This window comes from Sarcophilus harrisii, chromosome 2 (assembly GCF_902635505.1).
Source record: "Sarcophilus harrisii chromosome 2, mSarHar1.11, whole genome shotgun sequence".
Lineage (NCBI taxonomy): Eukaryota > Metazoa > Chordata > Mammalia > Dasyuromorphia > Dasyuridae > Sarcophilus > Sarcophilus harrisii.
The window spans coordinates 138,811,829-138,831,705 of record NC_045427.1 but is presented as its reverse complement, the minus strand read 5'-3'; the positions used below and the strand labels follow the sequence as shown (position 1 = coordinate 138,831,705).

At 38.8% G+C, this 19,877-nt stretch overlaps 1 protein-coding gene across 4 annotated transcripts in view; it reads left to right on the top strand.

Annotated features, from left to right (window-relative positions):
- EXTL3 (exostosin like glycosyltransferase 3) overlaps positions 1–19,456 on the top strand; it is an 87,399-nt gene extending 67,943 nt beyond the window's left edge. For all 4 annotated transcript variants that reach the window (XM_023494801.2, XM_023494800.2, XM_003758076.4 and 1 more), the window contains exons 4-7: positions 2,753–2,880; positions 5,209–5,353; positions 10,948–11,076; positions 17,632–19,456. In XM_023494801.2, the coding sequence (XP_023350569.1) occupies positions 2,753–2,880; positions 5,209–5,353; positions 10,948–11,076; positions 17,632–17,841 (612 nt within the window). In that variant the 3' untranslated portion in view covers positions 17,842–19,456. The remainder of the gene's footprint in view (positions 1–2,752; positions 2,881–5,208; positions 5,354–10,947; positions 11,077–17,631) is intronic.
- The last annotated feature ends 421 nt before the right edge of the window (positions 19,457–19,877 follow it).

Genomic DNA, 19,877 nt, shown 5'->3' with positions numbered 1-19,877 from the left:
GATGCCAAGTCTTTCATCACAAAGATTTTGTCTTTGAATTGGCCTTTTTAATTCTTCATACTGAAGAATTAAAACTTTGTTAAATAATAATTTCGTTGATGTTCTTCCATTCCCTTTGAATTCTCCTCTTTCCCTGTGAATGGAGCATTCCATAGAGATGTCGTGGTAATATCCATATGCAGCTTTGAAGGCTTGAGAGAAGTCTCTGGGTTGATCTTGCCCCTGATGATCCTGAATATCAAAAGCCTTTCATTCTGAAGTGGGTTGCACATGTGAACTTTATATATGTTTGAACCAGTAGATATCTATTGTCCTTTTTTTTTTTTTTGGAGTCACAGAGAAACATGGGAAGTTGGCCATACTTTGTGTGTCCTGAGGAAGTGTGTGTAGCTTAGCTTGGTTTTGTCTCACACTTTTTATTGAAGGCTAATAGATGGTCCTGGAGACTTCCCAAGGCGTTTGGCTGCTCTGCAGCAGCAGAGATGATGTTAGCTTCTTGCAAGTCTCATCGTTCCTTTGGCAATTGGTCAGCCGTTTGAATTGGTTGGGTGCCGCTGCGAAATGCTTTGGTTTTATTGCTACCAGGAGGTTGAGACCCACCAGACAGTGAGGCCTCAGCCTCAGCACCACACCTTAGCAGCAGTAATCCAATTGTCTCTCAAATCCTATTGTTAGAAAGGATGTAGTTGGAGAAAGGCCACTTTGGGGTCTGGACTTCATCCCTGTTTCTCCATAATTTGTCAGATGGGAGGGACTTTCTACCAGTGCCAGCCTAGCTATTGGCACACTTTCTTAGCAAGCTTGGACCCTTTCTTTTATATACTAGTCTTCTGCAGGCTAATTTTTTCTCTTCCTTTTTTAGTAATTAATGATTGAGATAGGTAGTCTAGAGGGTGTGCTGGTGACAGAGAGAAACCAGCCTGAAATATTAAGTTTGCTGTAGATATTTCACAAGGTTAGACACATGTGAATAATCAATAGTCAACCATCTTTTGATTTTCTTCAATTTCATTTTTGTCTAATTCAGATGTTAACAATTATATGAAAAACTTTATAGTGACATATTTTGGGAGGCAGAGAGAAAGGAGAGTTAGACAGCTATGGAGAAAGAACTTGGTTATTTAATTTTCTTCAGTTAAGTTATTGTGGCAAAAATAAAATGGCACCTCAAGGCTTTGAGAATTGAACTTGAAAATCTTTTTGTTTATAGGTTTTCAGGATAATGTGATTTCTAACTAATTCGATTAATTGGTTCATTATAAAGTTCTGTGAAGATAAAATAAGGTATATAACTCCTCAGAATTATCTCACAATTGAATTGCAGCAGAATACTATCAGGGGATATAAGATAGGACTACTATCTAATATATTGGTTGTATCATAATGAACTTTTGGGATTTGAAGTGAATGTAATAGAGTAGTTAATAGGGTCTGGAATCCATTTAACCATTAAACTGTCTTATGATAGGTTTCTCTTGTATTTCAAACCAAGATGTGCATGTTTCAAGAGGAGAAATTAAAACATTTTGGGGAACATTTGGTCCCTAGTCCTTGGAGTGGGATTTTCTGAATATCTAAGAAGCTGTTTAACTTTTGGTAAGAGATGATAGTCCTTGAAAAGAAGTTTCTTGTCTATGCTTGGGATGGCAGTGGAATTAACTTAATGGGAAGGAGCTAATAAAGTAGCTAAGTTGGCTCTTCACTATGTTGGGTTGTAGTGAGCTCAGATGAGATTCAAAACTAGTTTATCCTAATAGCAACAGTATTGGCAGTGCCTCATTTAGAAAAGTAAAATAGATATTAGTCACCAAACCTAGGATAGTTAGAGATAAAAACAAAATGTTGCAATCTAGATGATTGTGATGATGATGGGGATTGGTTGTGCTGCTTGATTTAGTGATGAGTGTCTTGAACAAAATAGGTCTGAGTTGGTGTCCCAGCTCCAACTCTTGCTAGCCTTGGTGTAGTGTGGATAAGTCTCTGAGCTATGTTCTTGCTGCCTCATTGCAATTCCATCAGATTATTGACATGTTTTCATCAATAGATTACATACCATATGCTACTATCCTTGTATTATACCACTGTAGTAGTACTATACTACTACTTCAGAACTTCTTGGAAAGCTGATTAAGGCTATTTATTTACTCCATGTTAGGTGCATAGTATAGTGAATGTGTCATCCTAGGTAACTAAGTGATCCATGTCAGTTTTAGTAAGTAGAAGGTTTCTGTCTCTTCTAACAACACCGAAATACCTTTCAAAATTGGATTTAAGATGCCCTAAGTTAAGAAGAATCTGTCGAATTTGACAGTGGCTATGTAGAATTAATTTTGCAGATAGAAATTATTTAATAATATTCTAGGCATTAGTTCTAGGATAAAATAATTCTAGGGATGTCAAATTAAGTTGGATAGCATTGTGACTGGTTACTCAAGAACTAGAATTCCTAATCTGAACTCTGCTATTTTCATGTTAAATGATTTTGGATTTTATTTTTCTACTGTATAAAAACAATCCACTTTGTGATTTGCTTCACAAAACAGATTAGCAAATAAAAATGAGATTACAACCATAAGATTAAACTCTACAAAGTTGCTGAATTATAAAAGCAATTTTCTTCCTAAGACTTGTGTATTAGTTTTGTAGATGGTAGTAAATTTAGTTCTTCAGTTATTTTCATCTGGTATAAATTCTTCTGATTTCCATGTGTTACACTTGATAACTTTGTGCTCCTTCCTCCTCCTCCTTTTAGGTGGTCCGCACTGAAAAGAACAGCTTGAACAATCGCTTCTTACCGTGGAATGAAATTGAGACTGAGGCCATCCTGTCCATTGATGATGATGCTCACCTCCGACACGATGAGATCATGTTTGGCTTTCGGTGAGAGGCTGGATGGCATCTGAGCAGCAGAGAGTATATGACAAAATTCCGGGGGGGGGGGGGGGAAACGGGACACAGATATTCAAAGTTAAAATGAGGTCCCAGAACCTGGACACTCGACTCAAAAGCATATCACCATCTACAAACAGATCTCAGAAAGTCAGTTTTTTGTTGTGCAAAAATTTCTTCCCTGGAGCAATCTTCCTAGCTTTAGGCCTCCTCCTTTCCCAGTCTCTTTGAGTTTATATCACTTATTCATTTGCATATTTAATAAACATTTATTTAACTTTTTCTTTAAGGATTTGGGAATTAGATTTAGAATAAAATGTTGCCTAGTAATTATCCTTAAAGGAGAGAGGTGGCCCCAAAACTCCATTGATAAATTAAATTTTTGTCAGTTTAGATATCGGTCTTCTACTTTTCCCTTAGCTGCCTCTTAGTATCTTATTGAAGCAAGTGTTCATTCCTTCACCAGCCATTTAATAAATCCTCACATATTGTGAACTGCCCATCCTGTATCAATATAGAAAACAGCCAGCATGGCTTCTCCAGTGTCCTTCTGGGTTTAAGCAATATGGGGAAATTTGGGGGGCAAGTGTGGTCCTCCATCTTTGGAAGTGATATCTTTGAATGGACCCCTATGATACAGTATAGACCCTGCAGCAGGGTGAAGAGGAGCATGGTGTTCTAGAGAGTTTCTATTTCTTCCCTCAACCAAAAGAATAAATGATTTATGCAATTGATTGTTTTTCCTATCTTTAAAAATGATTGATAGTGCTTTTTTAAAAGTCTTCTGATGTGACAGTGGAGACAAAGGCCCCATGTGTGACCTTTGACCTTGTCAAATATAAGAATTGAGATTTCTGGTTGTCAGATGCTGACTCGATATCACATAACTATCTGGTTACAGTAATGGTTCGCCATTAAGAACCCTCAAGGATTTGGACTCAACTTTGACCATATTAATTTTTTCCTGACCTTTGCCACCCTTTCTCTTTAAAATTCTAGTTGGTTTTCCTATTCAAACTATCTTCTATCCTGAAAAAAAAAAACTGTCTCCTGTAATACTCCACCTGAATCAACCAACAGAAGAGAAGGAAAAGAACAGTTGCCACGTTTTCACTGTATGGCTGGCATGCACCAACAACTTCTGTTGGGCAAGAGAATCTCTTGGGCAACCCTTGAACTCAGCCTCTTAACAATTTAGCTTGTGCAGCTAAACAAGAATTACCTTTTGTAAAAGATGGAAATATGAAAGTCTGTGGATATGGTCTTGACAGGAAAAAGAGTGACCTTTATGATTTGGGGCAGCAAAGCCAGTTTGATCAACTTAATTATTAATATTTTTCAGTGGAGAAGGGAAGTCATTTATATCTTCCCAAGAAACTATACAGAATTCCACTGTCATAGATTTGAGACCAGAAAACAAACTTCCTTTGGTCTACTTTGTTGCAAAACTAATATGATAATTTAAAACCTCCCAAATGCTCTTAATAGAGAGTTAATTCTCTGATTCATCATTTGTCTAGTAATGACTTGTCATTACTATATGACAATCTTAATGAGTTGTCATGTACGCTATAGCTTTTCACTGAGCTGAGGGCAAAAAACTGGCTTTTCCCATAGTATGTAACTACCTGGTTCAGGAGGCTTTCCTATATGATGTAGCACCCTGGCAAATATTTTCCTGTGATTTTACAGTTTTTTGCCTTGATACTATAGCAGATACGTCCCTGAGAAGTGGGAGTCATGCCTTTTTTCTACTTATATTCCCCAAAATGTGATTGTCTGGCCTCTGACTCATATTGGCACAGCAGCTTCTCATATTGGCAGTTATCAGCTACACTGATAACATAGTTAAAATCATCTACTACTAGAGAATTTTTTCCCTTGTTAATGAACATTCTTAGTGAACACACTTATGAATATTCATAGCTCTACCACTGGAAAGAAGCTCAGAAGTCAGCCAGTCCAGTCCCTTCATTTTACAGATGGAACTGAGGTCCCAGGTCACACATAAGGATCAGAAGAGATATTTGAACACAAGCTCTCTGGACTTTAGAGGAGTGCTCCTTTTCTGTTGTATTATGCAGCTCTCTAACCCATTTAGATTTCATTCTGTTCCTATGAGATTAAATTCTGAATTTGACACAGATGTCAGATACCAGGAGAAATGTAGCAAACTAAGAAAGAAAATATTGGGAATATAAGAATTAGAACATAGATTGGATGAAACAGCTAATGTGCTTGTTCAGCAAACAATAAGGTTAAAATATTTCATAGACCTCCCAAGGCATTGAACTTTGCTGTCTATGGCCTTTTTTATAGGGTATGGAGAGAAGCTCGAGATCGTATTGTGGGTTTCCCTGGTCGATACCATGCTTGGGATATCCCACATCAGTCGTGGCTCTACAACTCCAACTATTCCTGTGAGCTATCCATGGTGCTGACAGGTGCTGCCTTCTTTCACAAGGTAAGGAAACATTGATGAAGGGGGAACCAACTATAGTAGTCTGCCAAATGGAATATTTTTATTAAATTCTCCTCATTCCCCCATCTTAAAAATGTACTTTATTTTAATCAGAGTGATCACATGTAAAAGTTCTGTCTTTTACTTTCTATCTGCTATCAAAAGAATTGATAGCAAAAACAGGAATTACTATAAAGTGATAATTGTCTATGTAATATGATTTAAAGGGTTTTTGTAACGGTCTTCTATTCAAAAAATAGACCCTTACAAAGGGTCTTGTCTATTGCATGATGTAGCTGATTCCATATTAGAAGTCAATTCCTTGGCTCCTGAAGACTTTTCTTCTTTGTTTTGTTAAAATGAAAACACACATGGGAATGTAATGACATTCTAGCACAGGATTAATTAATACGTTGCTGACCTCTCTAGAAGTACCTAGGAAGGCAGAAACACTGAAAAAAAGGAAAGGTTCTAAAAGACAAGTTGCTTTATCTGACTGAGAGATGAAATGAAATTTGTTGCTTAAACTTTACAAAGAGGTGCAATAGGGAAATTCCCAAATAGTTTTTGTTGTTGTTGTTGTTGTTGTTGTTGTTGTTTTAAGTACAAGATGAGGTAGGCAAGAGTTGATTTAATTCTCAACGTTTATCATTGAGGCTGAAAGTAGATAAATTGTTAGGATCCAAATATCACATAGCCAGGAGTTTTAAATAGTCTGTTTATTTTTATAGATGATAATTAGTGGAATCCCCTCTACCAAAGTGATCCCTGAGAACCTTAGGGCCAGGGAGGTTTAATTCTATATGAGGCAAGTTGGTGGAATCTATAATAAATGATAGAATCATTGAACACAAAGCCTTGAGAAAAATCATGTCTAAAATTAAAGTGGTTTTTGTAGTATACAAATAAACATAATCAAGGAGGAGCCAGCAAATACAATTTAATTAGGATTTTAAAAAAAATCTGATCAAGTAGCATACTAAAGGTTATTTTTAAAAAGATAACATGGAATTACTTTGTCAGAATATTGACTTATAGGTAGAAAGCAAAGGATAGGGATAAATAGGCACTTATATACATGAAGAAGTGTCTAGTAGGCACTGTTATTGAAATCCATTTAAAAATTTTTTATTGATGTGTTTTGTTTTTACATTGCTTTTATCTCCAAATATATATATATATATATATATATATATATATATATATATATATATATATATATATATATATATCTTCCCTAGAGAGCCATCTTTTATATCAAAGAATAAGCAAGAAAGAAAAAAAAGTCATGCAAAACTAACCACATTAACTAGGTTTCACAGTGTATACATTGCTACTCTAGCTTTCCACTTTTGCTTTAAAAAAAAGTTTTCTTTTTTCTTTGGGGACAAGCTTAATTAAACAGTGGTTTTTTTTTTTTTTCTTCCTAAAATGAATGCATTATTTCTTTTCTTTCTTTCTTTTTTTTTTTTTTTTTACTATTACCCTATTTCTAAATCTCTCTCTTCCTTCTGCTCTCCAAAAGCCTTTTCTTTTTTAAAAAAAAAAGAATGAAAAATAGGTCAGCAAAACTAATCAACATATCTGTGAAGTTTTACTACAGTAATCCTTGCTCATGATAATTTTGAAATCTGCAAAGAACGGAGGTGTGTTCTTATATTCTTTACTTCAGAACCAAACTTGCTCATTATAATTGCACAATCTTTAATTTTTTTTCTGTGTGTGTGTGTGTGTGTGTGTGTGTGTGTGTGTGTTTCATTATACCTTGTTGTCATTATAGCTATTGTTTTCCTGATTCTGTTTATTTTACCATATATCAGTTCATATAAGTCTTTCCATGATTTTGTATTCTTCATGCAAAATGTTTCTTTTTTTAAAAAATAAATTTATTTTCTGTTCCAAATTCTTTCTTTCCCTCACCAATTGAGAAGGTAAGAGATATACCCATATATATATGAATTCATGCTAAATATATTTCCACATTGCCATATTGTATATGAGGGAAAGTAAGAAAAATAAAGAAAGTGGGGGAAAATGTTTCAATCTGTATTTAGAGTCCACTTTCTCTAATGGTGCATAATAGTTTTTGTTGTACATCTTTTGGAATAGTTGTAGATTATTGTATTGATTAGAATAGCTAAGTCTTTGACAGTTGATTATCATTACATTACTGCTATTTTTTTTACAGTGTTCTTCTAATCCTACTCATTTCACTTTGTATTTGTTCATATAAATCTACTTAATTTTTTCTGAAAACCAGTTCCCTTGTCATTTCTTACATCACAACAGTATTTTATCATATCATATACCACAACTAGATTAATCATTTCTTAAAATTTTCTTTTTTCTTTGCAAGGCAATTGGGATTAAGTGACTTGCCTAGAATCACAAAGAAAGAAAGTGTTAAGTATCTGATCCTCTATTTGAACCCAGGTCTTCCTGACTCTAGGACTGGTGCTCTATCCCACAGCTCCATCTAGTTACCCCTAGATTAATCATTTTCAAAATGACGGGAATCTTCCTACTTTCTGATTCTTTACTCTTATAAAAAGAGCTGCTATAAATTTTTTTACATATAGGTCGTCTTCCTTTTCTCTTTGATCTCTTTGAGATACAAACCTAATAATGGTATTGCTGGGTCAGAGTGTATGCAGTTTTTTAGCTCTTTGATAGTAGTTTCATATTTTTCTCCAGAATAGTAGGACCAGTTCATAGTTCCAACAGTGCATTAGCGTACCTATTTTTTTCACATCCCCTACAGTTTTTGTGTTTTCCTTTTTGTCTCATTAACCAGTCTTGTGCATGTGAGGTAGTACCTTAGAGTTCTTTTAATGTTTTTTTAAAAACCTATTTATACCCTCTGATCTTGTTTGATCATGTCATGTTATTCATAGATCTGACAGGTAATTTTTTTCTCATGTTCCCCTAATTTATTTATGATATTCCCCATTATGTCTAAATTATGTACCCATTTTGAGTTTATCTTGTTATGAAGTATGAGATGTTGGTCTCTTCCTAGTTTCTACTTGCTTTTCCCAGCAGTTTTTGTGAAAATGATGAGTTCTTGCACCAATAATTGAGATCTTTGAATTTATCAAATACTAAGTTATGGTGCTCGTTTCCTTTTGCATATTATGAATCTAATCGATTCCATTAATCAACTACTCTTATTTCTTACCCAGTTCCAGATTGTTTTGTTAGTATAGTTTGAGATCTGGTTCTGCTAAGCTCCTTTCATTTTTTTTTTTTCATTGATTCCCTTGATATTCTTGACTTTTTCTTCTTCCAGATAAATTGTAAATTTTTTGTAGCTCTATAAAATAATTCTTTGGTAGTTTGATTGGTGTATGGCATTGAATAAGTAAATTAAATGTTAATTGATTCTTATGGCACAGTAATATTTCATTACATCCCCTGTTTATTTAGTCATTTTGCAGTCAGTGGACATCTTGTTTCCAGTTATTTACTACTATGATTTTTGTTTATGTGAGGTTTTTCTTTCTGTATTTGACCTCCTTGAAATATATGTGTAGCCATAAGATTTCTGGGTCCAAGGATATGAACATTTAAATCACTTAGCATAATTTTATATTGGGGCAAATTTTGTTCAATATTTTGTAAATGATGTGAAAAAGAAGGGGGAGTACAAATTTTTTTTTTTTTTTTTTGGTATACTCTACACAAAGTCTTTCTGGGGCTTTGGAAAACACCAAGTTGATGAAGAGCAAATGTAGGAAGATCTCATGAGGTTTTCAGAATGGGTGGAAAAGTGAGGCATAATCTTCATTTTGGGCAAGTGGTATGCATGTAAAAATCATGAGTTATATTTATAGGATGAGGCACTCCCAGCTAACAGTTGTGACTCAGAAAAGGGGGTTGGAATCATTATTGACTGTTCTTTGAAGAAATTTGCCAAGTGTGTGCTGCCAAGGCCAAAAAGACCAGTAAAACCATCAGAAAGAACATAAGAAATCAAATATCAGCTGTTATCCTACATTGCTACAAAAATTGCATACAATTTCTTAAGGCAATCGTAGTTTAAGCAGGATTCACTGAATCTAGCAGTGAACCAGAAAAGATTAGCCAAAATAATGTAGTATATATTATGAGGCAGAATAAAAAAGATTTTAAAGTTTAGATATTTTATTTATTTTTTAAAAGTTGAGATATTTTCACATTCAGAAAAATGAAGGCCAAGAGATTTCATTTAATTTTATATAATCTAGAAAAGTTGATCATAGAGTTGTCTACCTAATAATTCCACTATTCTAAAATTAGTGGAGTTTACTGCCTTCTGGCAGAAAGTTGCTTTCAGAACTTGTTATCTGACGGTGATGTGGTATAGATTGAAAATTGGTTCCAAAAAAGTTTTGATAACTTTACAGATAACAAGTTTGTAATTAGTTTTTAGACAATATGTTGTATTTTGGGGTGCATCCCTGCTTTTTTGAACTTGGAATTCCACATATCCCCGTTACTGTTAGAGTAGATAAGAGTTGGTAGTCTAAATGTTGCTGTTAGAGTTAGATAGCCTAAATAGATGACAGATCTGACTGAGAATTTGATTCTAAGAAACTGAAATGCCTGTAGAAACTGTAGAGAAAAGTAGTTAAACAAGCTCTTGTTAGGTAGAAGACACAGAAAATCCAAGTTCTTAAGATTCTTTCCTTAGCTTCACCATTGACTTATTTAGACACTTTCCACTAAAGAGTCAATATATAACAACTGGATGGGAAGATCTAGTTTACTACAGTTGTAGTTTCCTGGGAGTGCTAGCTGATTACAAAGATGATAGGGTTGTTAAAGAAAATTAATGCAGTCTTCATGTTCTTTATTGCAATCTCAGTAATCTCTATCTAAACATTTTATCACAATTTCCCACCCCTTCATCTTCTCTGGTGCTTTGCCAATAGTAGGTACTTATTAAATGTTTGTTGAATTAAATTGCATCAAAGCATAATGTAAAAATCAAAGGGAGTTGGTAGTCTCACTGAATTTTGTTTTGATCACACCTAAGAACAGGGGGTTATAACCTGGGATCTATAACTTTAGACAAATAGATAGATAACCATTTTTCAAAAGAATTGTGTTTTGTTTTGTTTTTGTTAAAGTGCTATGCATTTTCTTTTTTTTTTTTTCTTTTTTCTTTGCAACTCACTTTTATTGTTTCTTTATGCATTTTCTTTTATGCATCTAAAAAAACATTATTTTGAGAAAGAATTCTTAGGTTTCACCAGATTGCCAAGGGGGAGGGAAGATCATGCTACACACAGAAAATCAACAATGCTAAGCTTAGAGCATCATATTGGATTCCTTCTGCCATATTTTATTAGTGAAATTAACAAAAAAAGAAACACATCTATAAGAGGGTGATAAGATTGGTGAAGGGTCTATAAACCATGTCATGAGAGTAATTGACTGTTTTTGAACTATTATTTAGCGTTTGTCCTTTAATTTTTCTTATATATACTTTCTCTGTGTAGATAATAAGCTTCTTGAAGGCAGAGAACCTAATGTGTTTTTGCTATACAAAAATGAAGTGCTAACTTAAAAAGTTGCATAACCTCTTAAGGAGTCTTTAATTTATTCCCCAATAGTATTATGCCTACCTGTACTCCTATGTGATGCCCCAAGCCATCCGGGATATGGTGGATGAGTATATCAACTGTGAGGATATTGCCATGAACTTCCTTGTCTCTCACATCACCCGGAAACCCCCCATCAAGGTAAGATATTCTGAAGAAGAACCAGAGGACAAATGTATGAGTGGTCCCCGTAGATTTCCTCTTGGCTGTCTCAAAAGTCAGGAAACTTGGCCTGGTGTGGATTTTTAGTCCAGTCTTGCAAAAACAACTTGCTCATAGCTGGTTACCATTTCTGTTTGGCCAGTTATGCAGAATATTGGTTTTTAATTCCATATTGAATGAAGAAAGAGTAAGCTAAGATTTTATGTGAATGGGTAAGTTGCCAATATAAGGGGAGCATCTGCCTCTTCTTGACCTCACAAAAACACAACTCTGTGCACTCCATTGAAAAGCTATATCCTTAAATATCTTGTTGCTCTATTGCCATATTCCTCTAGGATTTTTCCTATTTCTTTATCACTTTTGAAAATTGTTTGATTTTTTTTTTCTATTCTTAACAACATTTGATGTTTATTATGATGCTTTTAAAATTGCTCCATACTATATGTGTTATTTAATTTGCTATTTGCAGTGACTCCCCATGGTGGGCTGTACAGATATTATTGTCACCTTTTTGTTAGACTGGGGATCTGAGGCTCTGAGAGGGAAGTGACGGAGCTAGTCAATGGTAGAGCTGGAGGGCATTTAAACTTGATTCCTCCCGACTCTGTCCCTGGTGTTCTCTCTACTCTCCTGATGGTCTTTCTGATTCCTGCCTCTTAGCAGACTCGGGGGTTGTCAGGCTTCAGCTCTCTCTCGATTCATCTAATAAATTGTCAGAGGTTCTTGGAGAACGAAGGCAGAGGGTGGGGAGATTATGCCCAAGATTGCAGTAACAGCAAGTTTTTTGGACTCTTCCATGTTCATTCTGTCAGTCCTTCATTATTTCTCCTTCTTTTATACCATCTTCCATTCTAGTTGTAAAACACTGCTCAAAAAGATAAAGCTGTCATGCTTCCAACATGATGTACACAGGCCCTCATTAAATTTGATACTGTTTTATTCTGGGGAAAAAGTAACTTGTGATGCCCAGAGCATCTCCAGATGAGCCAGCCTAGAAAAGGGTAATCCAGGGGTTTGACTAGCCTTATAAAGCCCCAAGCTTTCAAGGAAGGACTTTTCACATGGGAAGCAGAGAGTGCAAATATCAGGCTTGAGCTTGTAGCCTGTGATGCATTTCCCAGAATGGGATGACTAACTTTGTTTTTAGAAAATTGGAAGAGTAGGAAATTTCTTCTATTGCAACCTCTTTGTAGCTTCGATTGGTGCTCTTTTTCTTTATTCTCTCTATCAGCTATCATCACATCTGCTTCCCTAAGCATTAGTTTTATAGTATACTACTGACCAGTGAAATTTATTTAAATGATGATCTTGGTGACTCCAGTCTTTCCCATTTATCATGTAGTAGCTGGTAAAACTAGAGTTTGAAAAAAGTTTGGCTGGAGTCAGTGGACTGCTGGAGTCACAGAGATAAGTAAAAGATTTCTTGTTTTTTAAATCCCTAGCCTCATTGTTCAGTGTATGAGGCTGGGCAAAGTCTCTTGGCTTTGAATATTCCTTTTCAACATGCCATGCTTATTACCTAAGAGTTCCCAAAGGTCATGTCTTTGAGAGTAGACTTTGGAGCTTATGACCTCCTCCCTCTTGGACTTTCTAATATGAATTTTTGCCCTGGATTTACTCTCCTGTCTGGTTAGTTGCTTCCCTAGTAAGTTGCCTGTTTCCATGATGGCACATCAGGAGCTTATGATTTTGGCAATATAGGTACTCCTTTCATCCAGGCAGATTACAGGATATCTGTAATTTATAGTCTAGAGAGTTACCAGCATTTCAATTAAAGGAAGACTAAGTAGCCTGTCTCCTTTAGGGTAGAAAAATCTGCAGATTGATAAGTGTCATGTGTATGATTTTTAAAAAAAAATAGCCTTTTATTTACAAGATATATGCATGGGTAATTTTTCAACATTGACCCTTGCAAAACTTTCTGTTCCAACTTTTCTCCTCCTTCACCCCCATTTCCTTCCCCAGATGGCAGATAGACTATCCATACAGTTATTTTGCTGCACAAGAAAAATCGGACTTAGAAATAAGGTAAAAATAACCTGAGAAGGAAATCAAAAATGCAAGCGGACAAAACCAGAGGGAGTGGAAATGCTATGTTGTGGTTCACACTCATTTCCCATAGTTCTTTCCCTGGGTATAGCTGGTTCTCTTCATTGTCGAACAAATGGAACTGATTTGGTTCATCTCATTGTTGAAGAGAGTCCATGTGTATACTTCTCATCAAGAGTATTCATTCCTGTATTTCAAAGCAGCAAGATAGTGCAGTGAACAGTACACGAAACTTGGAATCAAGAAGACTTGAACTGAAATCTCTCCTCAGATGCTTACTGGCTTTGCCACCCTGAATATGTCCCTTGACCTCTGCTGGCTTCAGTTTTCCTCATCTAGAAAAAGGAGATAATATAATAACAATAACAAAAACAACATTAGCACCCATCTCATGAGGTCATTGTGAGACTTAACATGAGATAGTTTACATAAAACTCTTTGCAAACTTTTAAGCTTGGTGTTAAATGCCAGCCATTGTAAGTTCTGTCCTAAATCAATGCATTATGCCCCCTTAGTCAGTGCACTTATATGTGAATCTCCTGTAGCTCACATTTCCAAAAAGGAGCCCAAGCTAAGTCAGTATTTTCTTATACAGACATAAATATTGAATCCTAAGGCTGATGCTAAGCTAACATTGTTTTTCACTTCATTATAAAGAACACTGATTTATAGTATTGGGGTTATTTCAGTGGTAGAACAGGATTTCTAGGCAAGCAGAATTTCAGTTCTCTGCCTGGGTCAGACTGAGCAAGAGGAGGTTGGGCGCAGCAGTTGGTTTCTTGTGGTTGCATCCTTCTCTAAGCTTGAGAACAGCTTGGTGTCCTTGGCCTCCCCTCTCCAGTGCACGTCCGTATTCTCGCCATGGCTTGCTCCCCTAACCTTCATTCTTGTCAAATTTACATATTGATTTCTGTTTTTACAACCCTGTGTTGGGACGTAGACTCAAGATTGATGCCACGATTCTGTGCTTAGCTGTAATATAGATATATGTACGTGTATCATGATAGAATCCATCAATGGGTTCTTGTCTCCTGGCCCCACACTGTGCAGTTAACACTTAGTTTCCTCTTGGGTTACCAGAATCTTTCCCTTGAAAAGTGAAAATTTCAGAGTGCCCTCGTAGACCTGACATGAGCATGTGAATGGTAGCCTTTTACTTTTTACTTTGTTTGGAGGCAAAATTCCTTACTGGAAAGATAAGAAAATGGCTGGATAATAATACTGCCCTTTTTCCTTTCTTCCTTTGGTTTTTCCTTATATCACTAATTCCTGGGCTTTGGCCCTGATATATACACACAGTCTAGAGAAATTTTCTTGATGGTTTAAAAGATAATGGCCTACCATGCTTTTTTGTGTCATAATAACTTGGCCCAGGGTTTGGCTCCAAATATTGATGGACTTATATGGATTTTTTTACAAAAAGAATTTCAGCTTACCATTTCAATATAAGAATCGAGCAAATTAGGTTAACATTCATTGTTAATGAATATTAATGAGCTCATGCAAAAAGTAAAATTTCCAAAGAAATGTAAGTATTTATAAAATGAAAACAGTTTAGTTAAATAAGAATTTTTCTTCTTTTCATGGTTGCGTGACAGTTGTGAAATCAGAAGGGGAAAAAGAAAACCGACTCCTGAAGCATCACTATCACAATAAAAATAACCTAGTGAAGGAGATTTCACTCAGCTACTCCCATTGCTGAGTAATAGGCTAGAAAATCAGTGTGACCATTGAATCGCAAGATTTGTCATAATCCCTTCATGCCTGTTTGTCACCCCTCTCCACTGGATGTCTGTAGCAGGTGTGGGGGAATATTAGCTGCCATGTGTAAAGTATGCTCAAGTTAGACTCACGACAATTATGGGAGGTGAAGAGGGAGAAAGAGGTGACAGTGGTCCAAGCTGTGATTTGGTTCCAGGTCTGGCTCAACCCCAAATCCAGGGCTTCATCTACTCCTGCCCCCCTAATATCCCTGTGATTATTCATAGCACTCTTCAAGGACACAAATGTGTAATGTATAAATGTGCTGCATCTTTAAAATGTCTTCTGTTTTGCATTTGCCTGACCAGGAAGAGCTGAATTCAGACCCAGTCTCACACACTTGATAATTATGTGACTCTGGGCAAGTCACTTAACTCCATCGATAAGATGGGGATCATAACAGCATTTACCTCCCAGCGTTGTTGTGAGGATTGTATGAGACAGTATTTGTAAAGCACTTAGCCCAGCGCTTGGCACATAGCGGGTGCTGTATAAACGTTTGTTCTGTTCTTTTTTCATGTGTTAGTCCATCTATCTCTGTTGAGAAATCTATTCAGAAGTGGCTTATGTGATTCTTGAGGACTTTCTGTCTCTATGATGGGGATAATGGCACTTGTACTGTTTTATCTCACGTGAGTGTTATTAAGTCGTGTACTTTGTAAGCCTTAAAATGTGAATATATGAATGGGGATGGGGCTTGTTATTAGAAAGATGTAATAGTGCTTTCCTTGCAGTTTACAAAGTGCTTCCTGGACTTCTAATCTATTGGTAGATAGGGACAGATATTCTTAGGCCCATTTTAAATATGAAGAAATAGAGAAACTTGTTGAAGGCATGCGTTTGTTTGTAACCAGAATGATTTCAGAGAGAGAGGGATGTGCCGGCTCTGCAGCACGACCTTAGTTAGACATCTCACATCCTGTCCCTAGTAAATGAGTGTGAGCACCAGAAGTCAGCCCTTTCCCTTCCATTCCAGTGCCAGGTATCAGGTAGTTCTTAGTTTTGTCTCTTTCACAGCGTACTTTGTCTCAAAGTAATGAGATTAGGTCTTTCCCAGCTGGGCTGCCTTCCTCCTTTGCCATAGCCTTCCATCTGAGGTATGGGGCCAGTGTTACCTAGTTGCACTGTTGCTACAATGGCTACTTTCATTAAAACTTTAGCAGTTAATAGCCTAAAAGGGCCCTAGGATGGAACATCAGATGACTCAAACAGGAAGCCTAAAAAGAAAAGACTGATTTTGAGCAAGTAATAGGTTGCTAGAAAAGGGAAGAGGAGCGTGATGGACTGACGGCATCTTTCCTGTCACTCCCTTCATCAGCTAAGAATTGTACAAAACATTGTTAAACTAAACAGTCTCACATTTCCTGGAAATGGACAGTGATCCCAGAACCTCCAGGGAAAACTACTCATCTAAAGAGCTTTTTGGGTCTAGTGGGGTCATGTGCATTGAATAGCTTTTTGCCTCTGGTTAAATGCTGGCAGGCTGAGAGGGAAACGCAGGATGGACGCATTGCATGCTTGAGGCTGTTCTTCAGTGCTGGAGTTCCTTTTCTAATTGAGGGAACTGCAGGAGGGCCAGTGAAGCCCCCCACAGCTCACCTGATAGCTTGGGCTTGGGGGGTCCTTCCATAAGCTGCTGCTGAGTTTGGAGGTGAACTCTGGGAAGGGGGTTTTCTGCAGAGACAGGCAGCGCAGCCAATTTCCAAATCAGAAGCAAGCCGCTGGATTTGGCTCCTTGCAGCAGGCTCTCGAGAGAGAGTGACCTTGTTGGCTAGCAGAAATGATGATGATGATGGCCTGCTTTTATAGAATACTTGTTAGCTATGGGAGAATCAAATATGCCGGAGTTTTGTAAGTGAAAAGTTAATACAAGGGTCCTCAAACTTTTTAAATAGGGGGACAGTTCACTGTCTCTCAGACTGTTGGAGGGCCGGACTATAGTAAAAACTTTGTTTTGTGGGCCTTTAAATAAACTTCATAGTCCTGGGTGAGGTGGATAATCGTCCTCAGCTGCTGCATCTGGCCCGTGGCTGTAATTTGAGGACCCCTAAGTTAATACATTGTAATATTGTTACCCTGCAAAGTCGACTTCCACAGATCCTGGTGCTAGATGAGTGAGGAGACTGTTAGCTTATGGATAAAGAAAGAAACTGAGGTGAGAAGCAGTGAAAAGGGTGAACAAAGGCAGGAGAAACTTGGGTTTTATCTGTGGAATGGGGAGAGGGATAGTAATAGCACCTCCATTATGAGGTCATTGGGGAGAAGGCTTTTGAAAGAAATTTCCAAAATGCTACAGAAATATTAGAAAGCTGAGTTTGTGTGTGTTTTGGGGGCCTTGTGATCCCTTGGGGATGGGCAGGCTCCTTCTCCCCAGCTTCTATTTCTGGCAGGTTGTCCCAGAGCCCGAGATACTGGACCTGGTAAGGGTTACCCACGAGGGACAGGTCGACCCTGAACTCCCAGCCTGGCGTGGGCTGTCCGCTGCCTCCCGAGTTGCAGTTGGCACCTCCCTTGTGCCAGGCACTGGGCTAAGTCCCGTAAGCAAGGGACAGATCCAGGATTCGGGGAAGGCTCTGACTCGGGTCCTCGCCTGTGCTGTCAGAGGGCAGCGCCCACTCCATGGCAGACCCTACCAGAGAGCACCCAGGGTGGGAAAAAGCACTGGAAGAAAACCGGTGAGGAGGGGTGCTCTAACCTGGAATCTAATCTCCTCTTTTGCCCCAGGTGACTTCCCGCTGGACATTCCGATGCCCAGGGTGCCCCCAGGCGCTGTCCCATGATGACTCCCATTTCCACGAGCGGCACAAGTGCATCAACTTCTTTGTCAAGGTGTACGGCTACATGCCTCTGCTGTACACACAGTTTAGGGTGGACTCCGTGCTCTTCAAGACCCGCCTGCCCCATGACAAGACCAAGTGCTTCAAGTTCATTTAGAGGCACCTCGGGGTTTGGTGACGAGATCGCGTGGAAGGAGGCACCTGCAGGCCGGAGGTGTAGGAAGCCTTGTGGAGGGCCACCAGCGGGGTGGTTCAGTGTGGCCACTGCTGAGGAAGGAGGCTGGCGAGGGGGGAAGGCTCAGCCTGGATGCCGGCCTTGCCCGGGCGCTCGCTGATTCTGGGCTGCTCTCTGCCGGAGCTTTGGTCAGGAGGTGCCAGGGTTCCACCAAGATATTTAGCAGCTTCTACTGAGGACCAAGGGGACGCGGGGTAGTCACTCACTACTGAGTACATTAGCCCAGACGACTGGTTTGTGGTTTTTATTATAATAATAATAACCATTGTTATTATTTAAAGAGAAAGTGTTTCAGGTTTGCCTCGCAAGGCTTTTATACACACACATATACACACACATACATATGTATGTATGTTTGCACACAGACACACCCACACCCACAGATCTCTCTTGGGGACTGAATTTTTTGCCTGTCTCACTGCGTGAGAGGTTGCAGGCTTCAGAGACCTCCTCTTCTTAGCTGGGATGGAGTTGGCTCCCAACCTCGCATCCTGTCTCCCCACCTCAGGCATCCTCCCTCATTCCCTAGGGATGTCTGTGTTGAAACAAGTTAGGGAATGGCGTTTTCCTCATCACAGCCCATGCCCGGGCCCATCCCCATCTGCCCCTTCTCCTCCCTTTCCACTTTCTAAGCTAAGACTGAACCCGGGGAGGAGCAGGCGCCTGCAGCCCAGTGGAGCCAGCCCTTCTGCCTCAGTGTCTGGAACCCCTGTCCTTTGTTGTCCGTTGCCTTCAAATCACCTGCAGTCTTGCATTTTTGGATGAGAGAAAGGGAAAACTAGTTGTTTCAGCTGCCAGGTGCATCTGAAGGGGCTTCTAGGATGGCTCAGCTAGCTTAAGTAGTGAGCCTCCTTTCTGTACCCCGGCTGGCCGGGTTGTCCCTCAGTGAGAAGTGGGACAGATACCCTGGTGAAATTGGTCCTGACGTAGATCCTCAATTATCAGGCCTTGAGGCCTTCAAATAATTTGTATTCTTTGGACTCTGAAGAAGACCTAGTTGGTCCCAAGGCCCGTGAAGTTCGGAAGGAACCCTAAGAAGAAATGGGGTACATTTTGGATCAGTATGAGATCCCAAGGGCTGCCTTATACCCGTCCTGGCCTCCCTCCCCCTCTTCCTCAGGTTTTCCAAAGTAGTGATGAAGACCCCCATGTTACTGCCGCCAGCCCTCAAGTCCAGGCCTGGGGCTAAGCCTGAAATAAGCCAGTCTGAGTGGTTTGGGAGCTGGACACAACTTCTTAGGGACGCAACTTACTGTTAATATCTAACACTATATCCAGCCCACATGGCCTATGGCAGCTGACAGGAAGCTTGGATTTGGCTCAGTCCTCCAGTCATTCACATGCCTTAAACTAGTTTCCCATCTCTGTCTCTTGCTTCCACCTCTGTCCATATGTACTTGCTGTAACCTCCTGAAGTGTCTTGCTGCAACTGGGGTACATAGTCTCTCCCCCCTCCATCTTTCTTTCCCTTTCCCTTCCCCTCTCCCTCCCTTGTTCTCTTCATCCCTCCTTTTCTCTCTCTCTCTCTCCTCTCTGTCTCTTGACTCTGCCTCTTATATACATACACAATCTCTTTATGTGTCTGTCCGTCTCTCTCCTCTGTCTTCTCTCCTTTCTCTCTCTTCTGTCTGTCTGTCTTTTTCTCTCTGTTCTCTGTGTCTCTCATATACACACAATCTTTCTGTGTCTGTTCTCATTCATTCTCATTCTCTCTCTCTCTCTCTCACTCTCACTCTCACTCTCACTCTCACTCTCACTCTCTCTCACTCTCTCTCCAGCCTCCCCAATGTAATCTTGAGCTGCCTTAGTTTCAGACAGCTCTTTTCAGAGGCAGCTGCGGACCAGTGCCTTTGAGCACCTACCACCTTGACAGGGATGCTCCTAGGGTTTCAGTGCTCCCCTCCACAGGTCCACCCCAGAGCCTCTCTTCTCTTGCCTTTTCCATCTGAACAAAATCA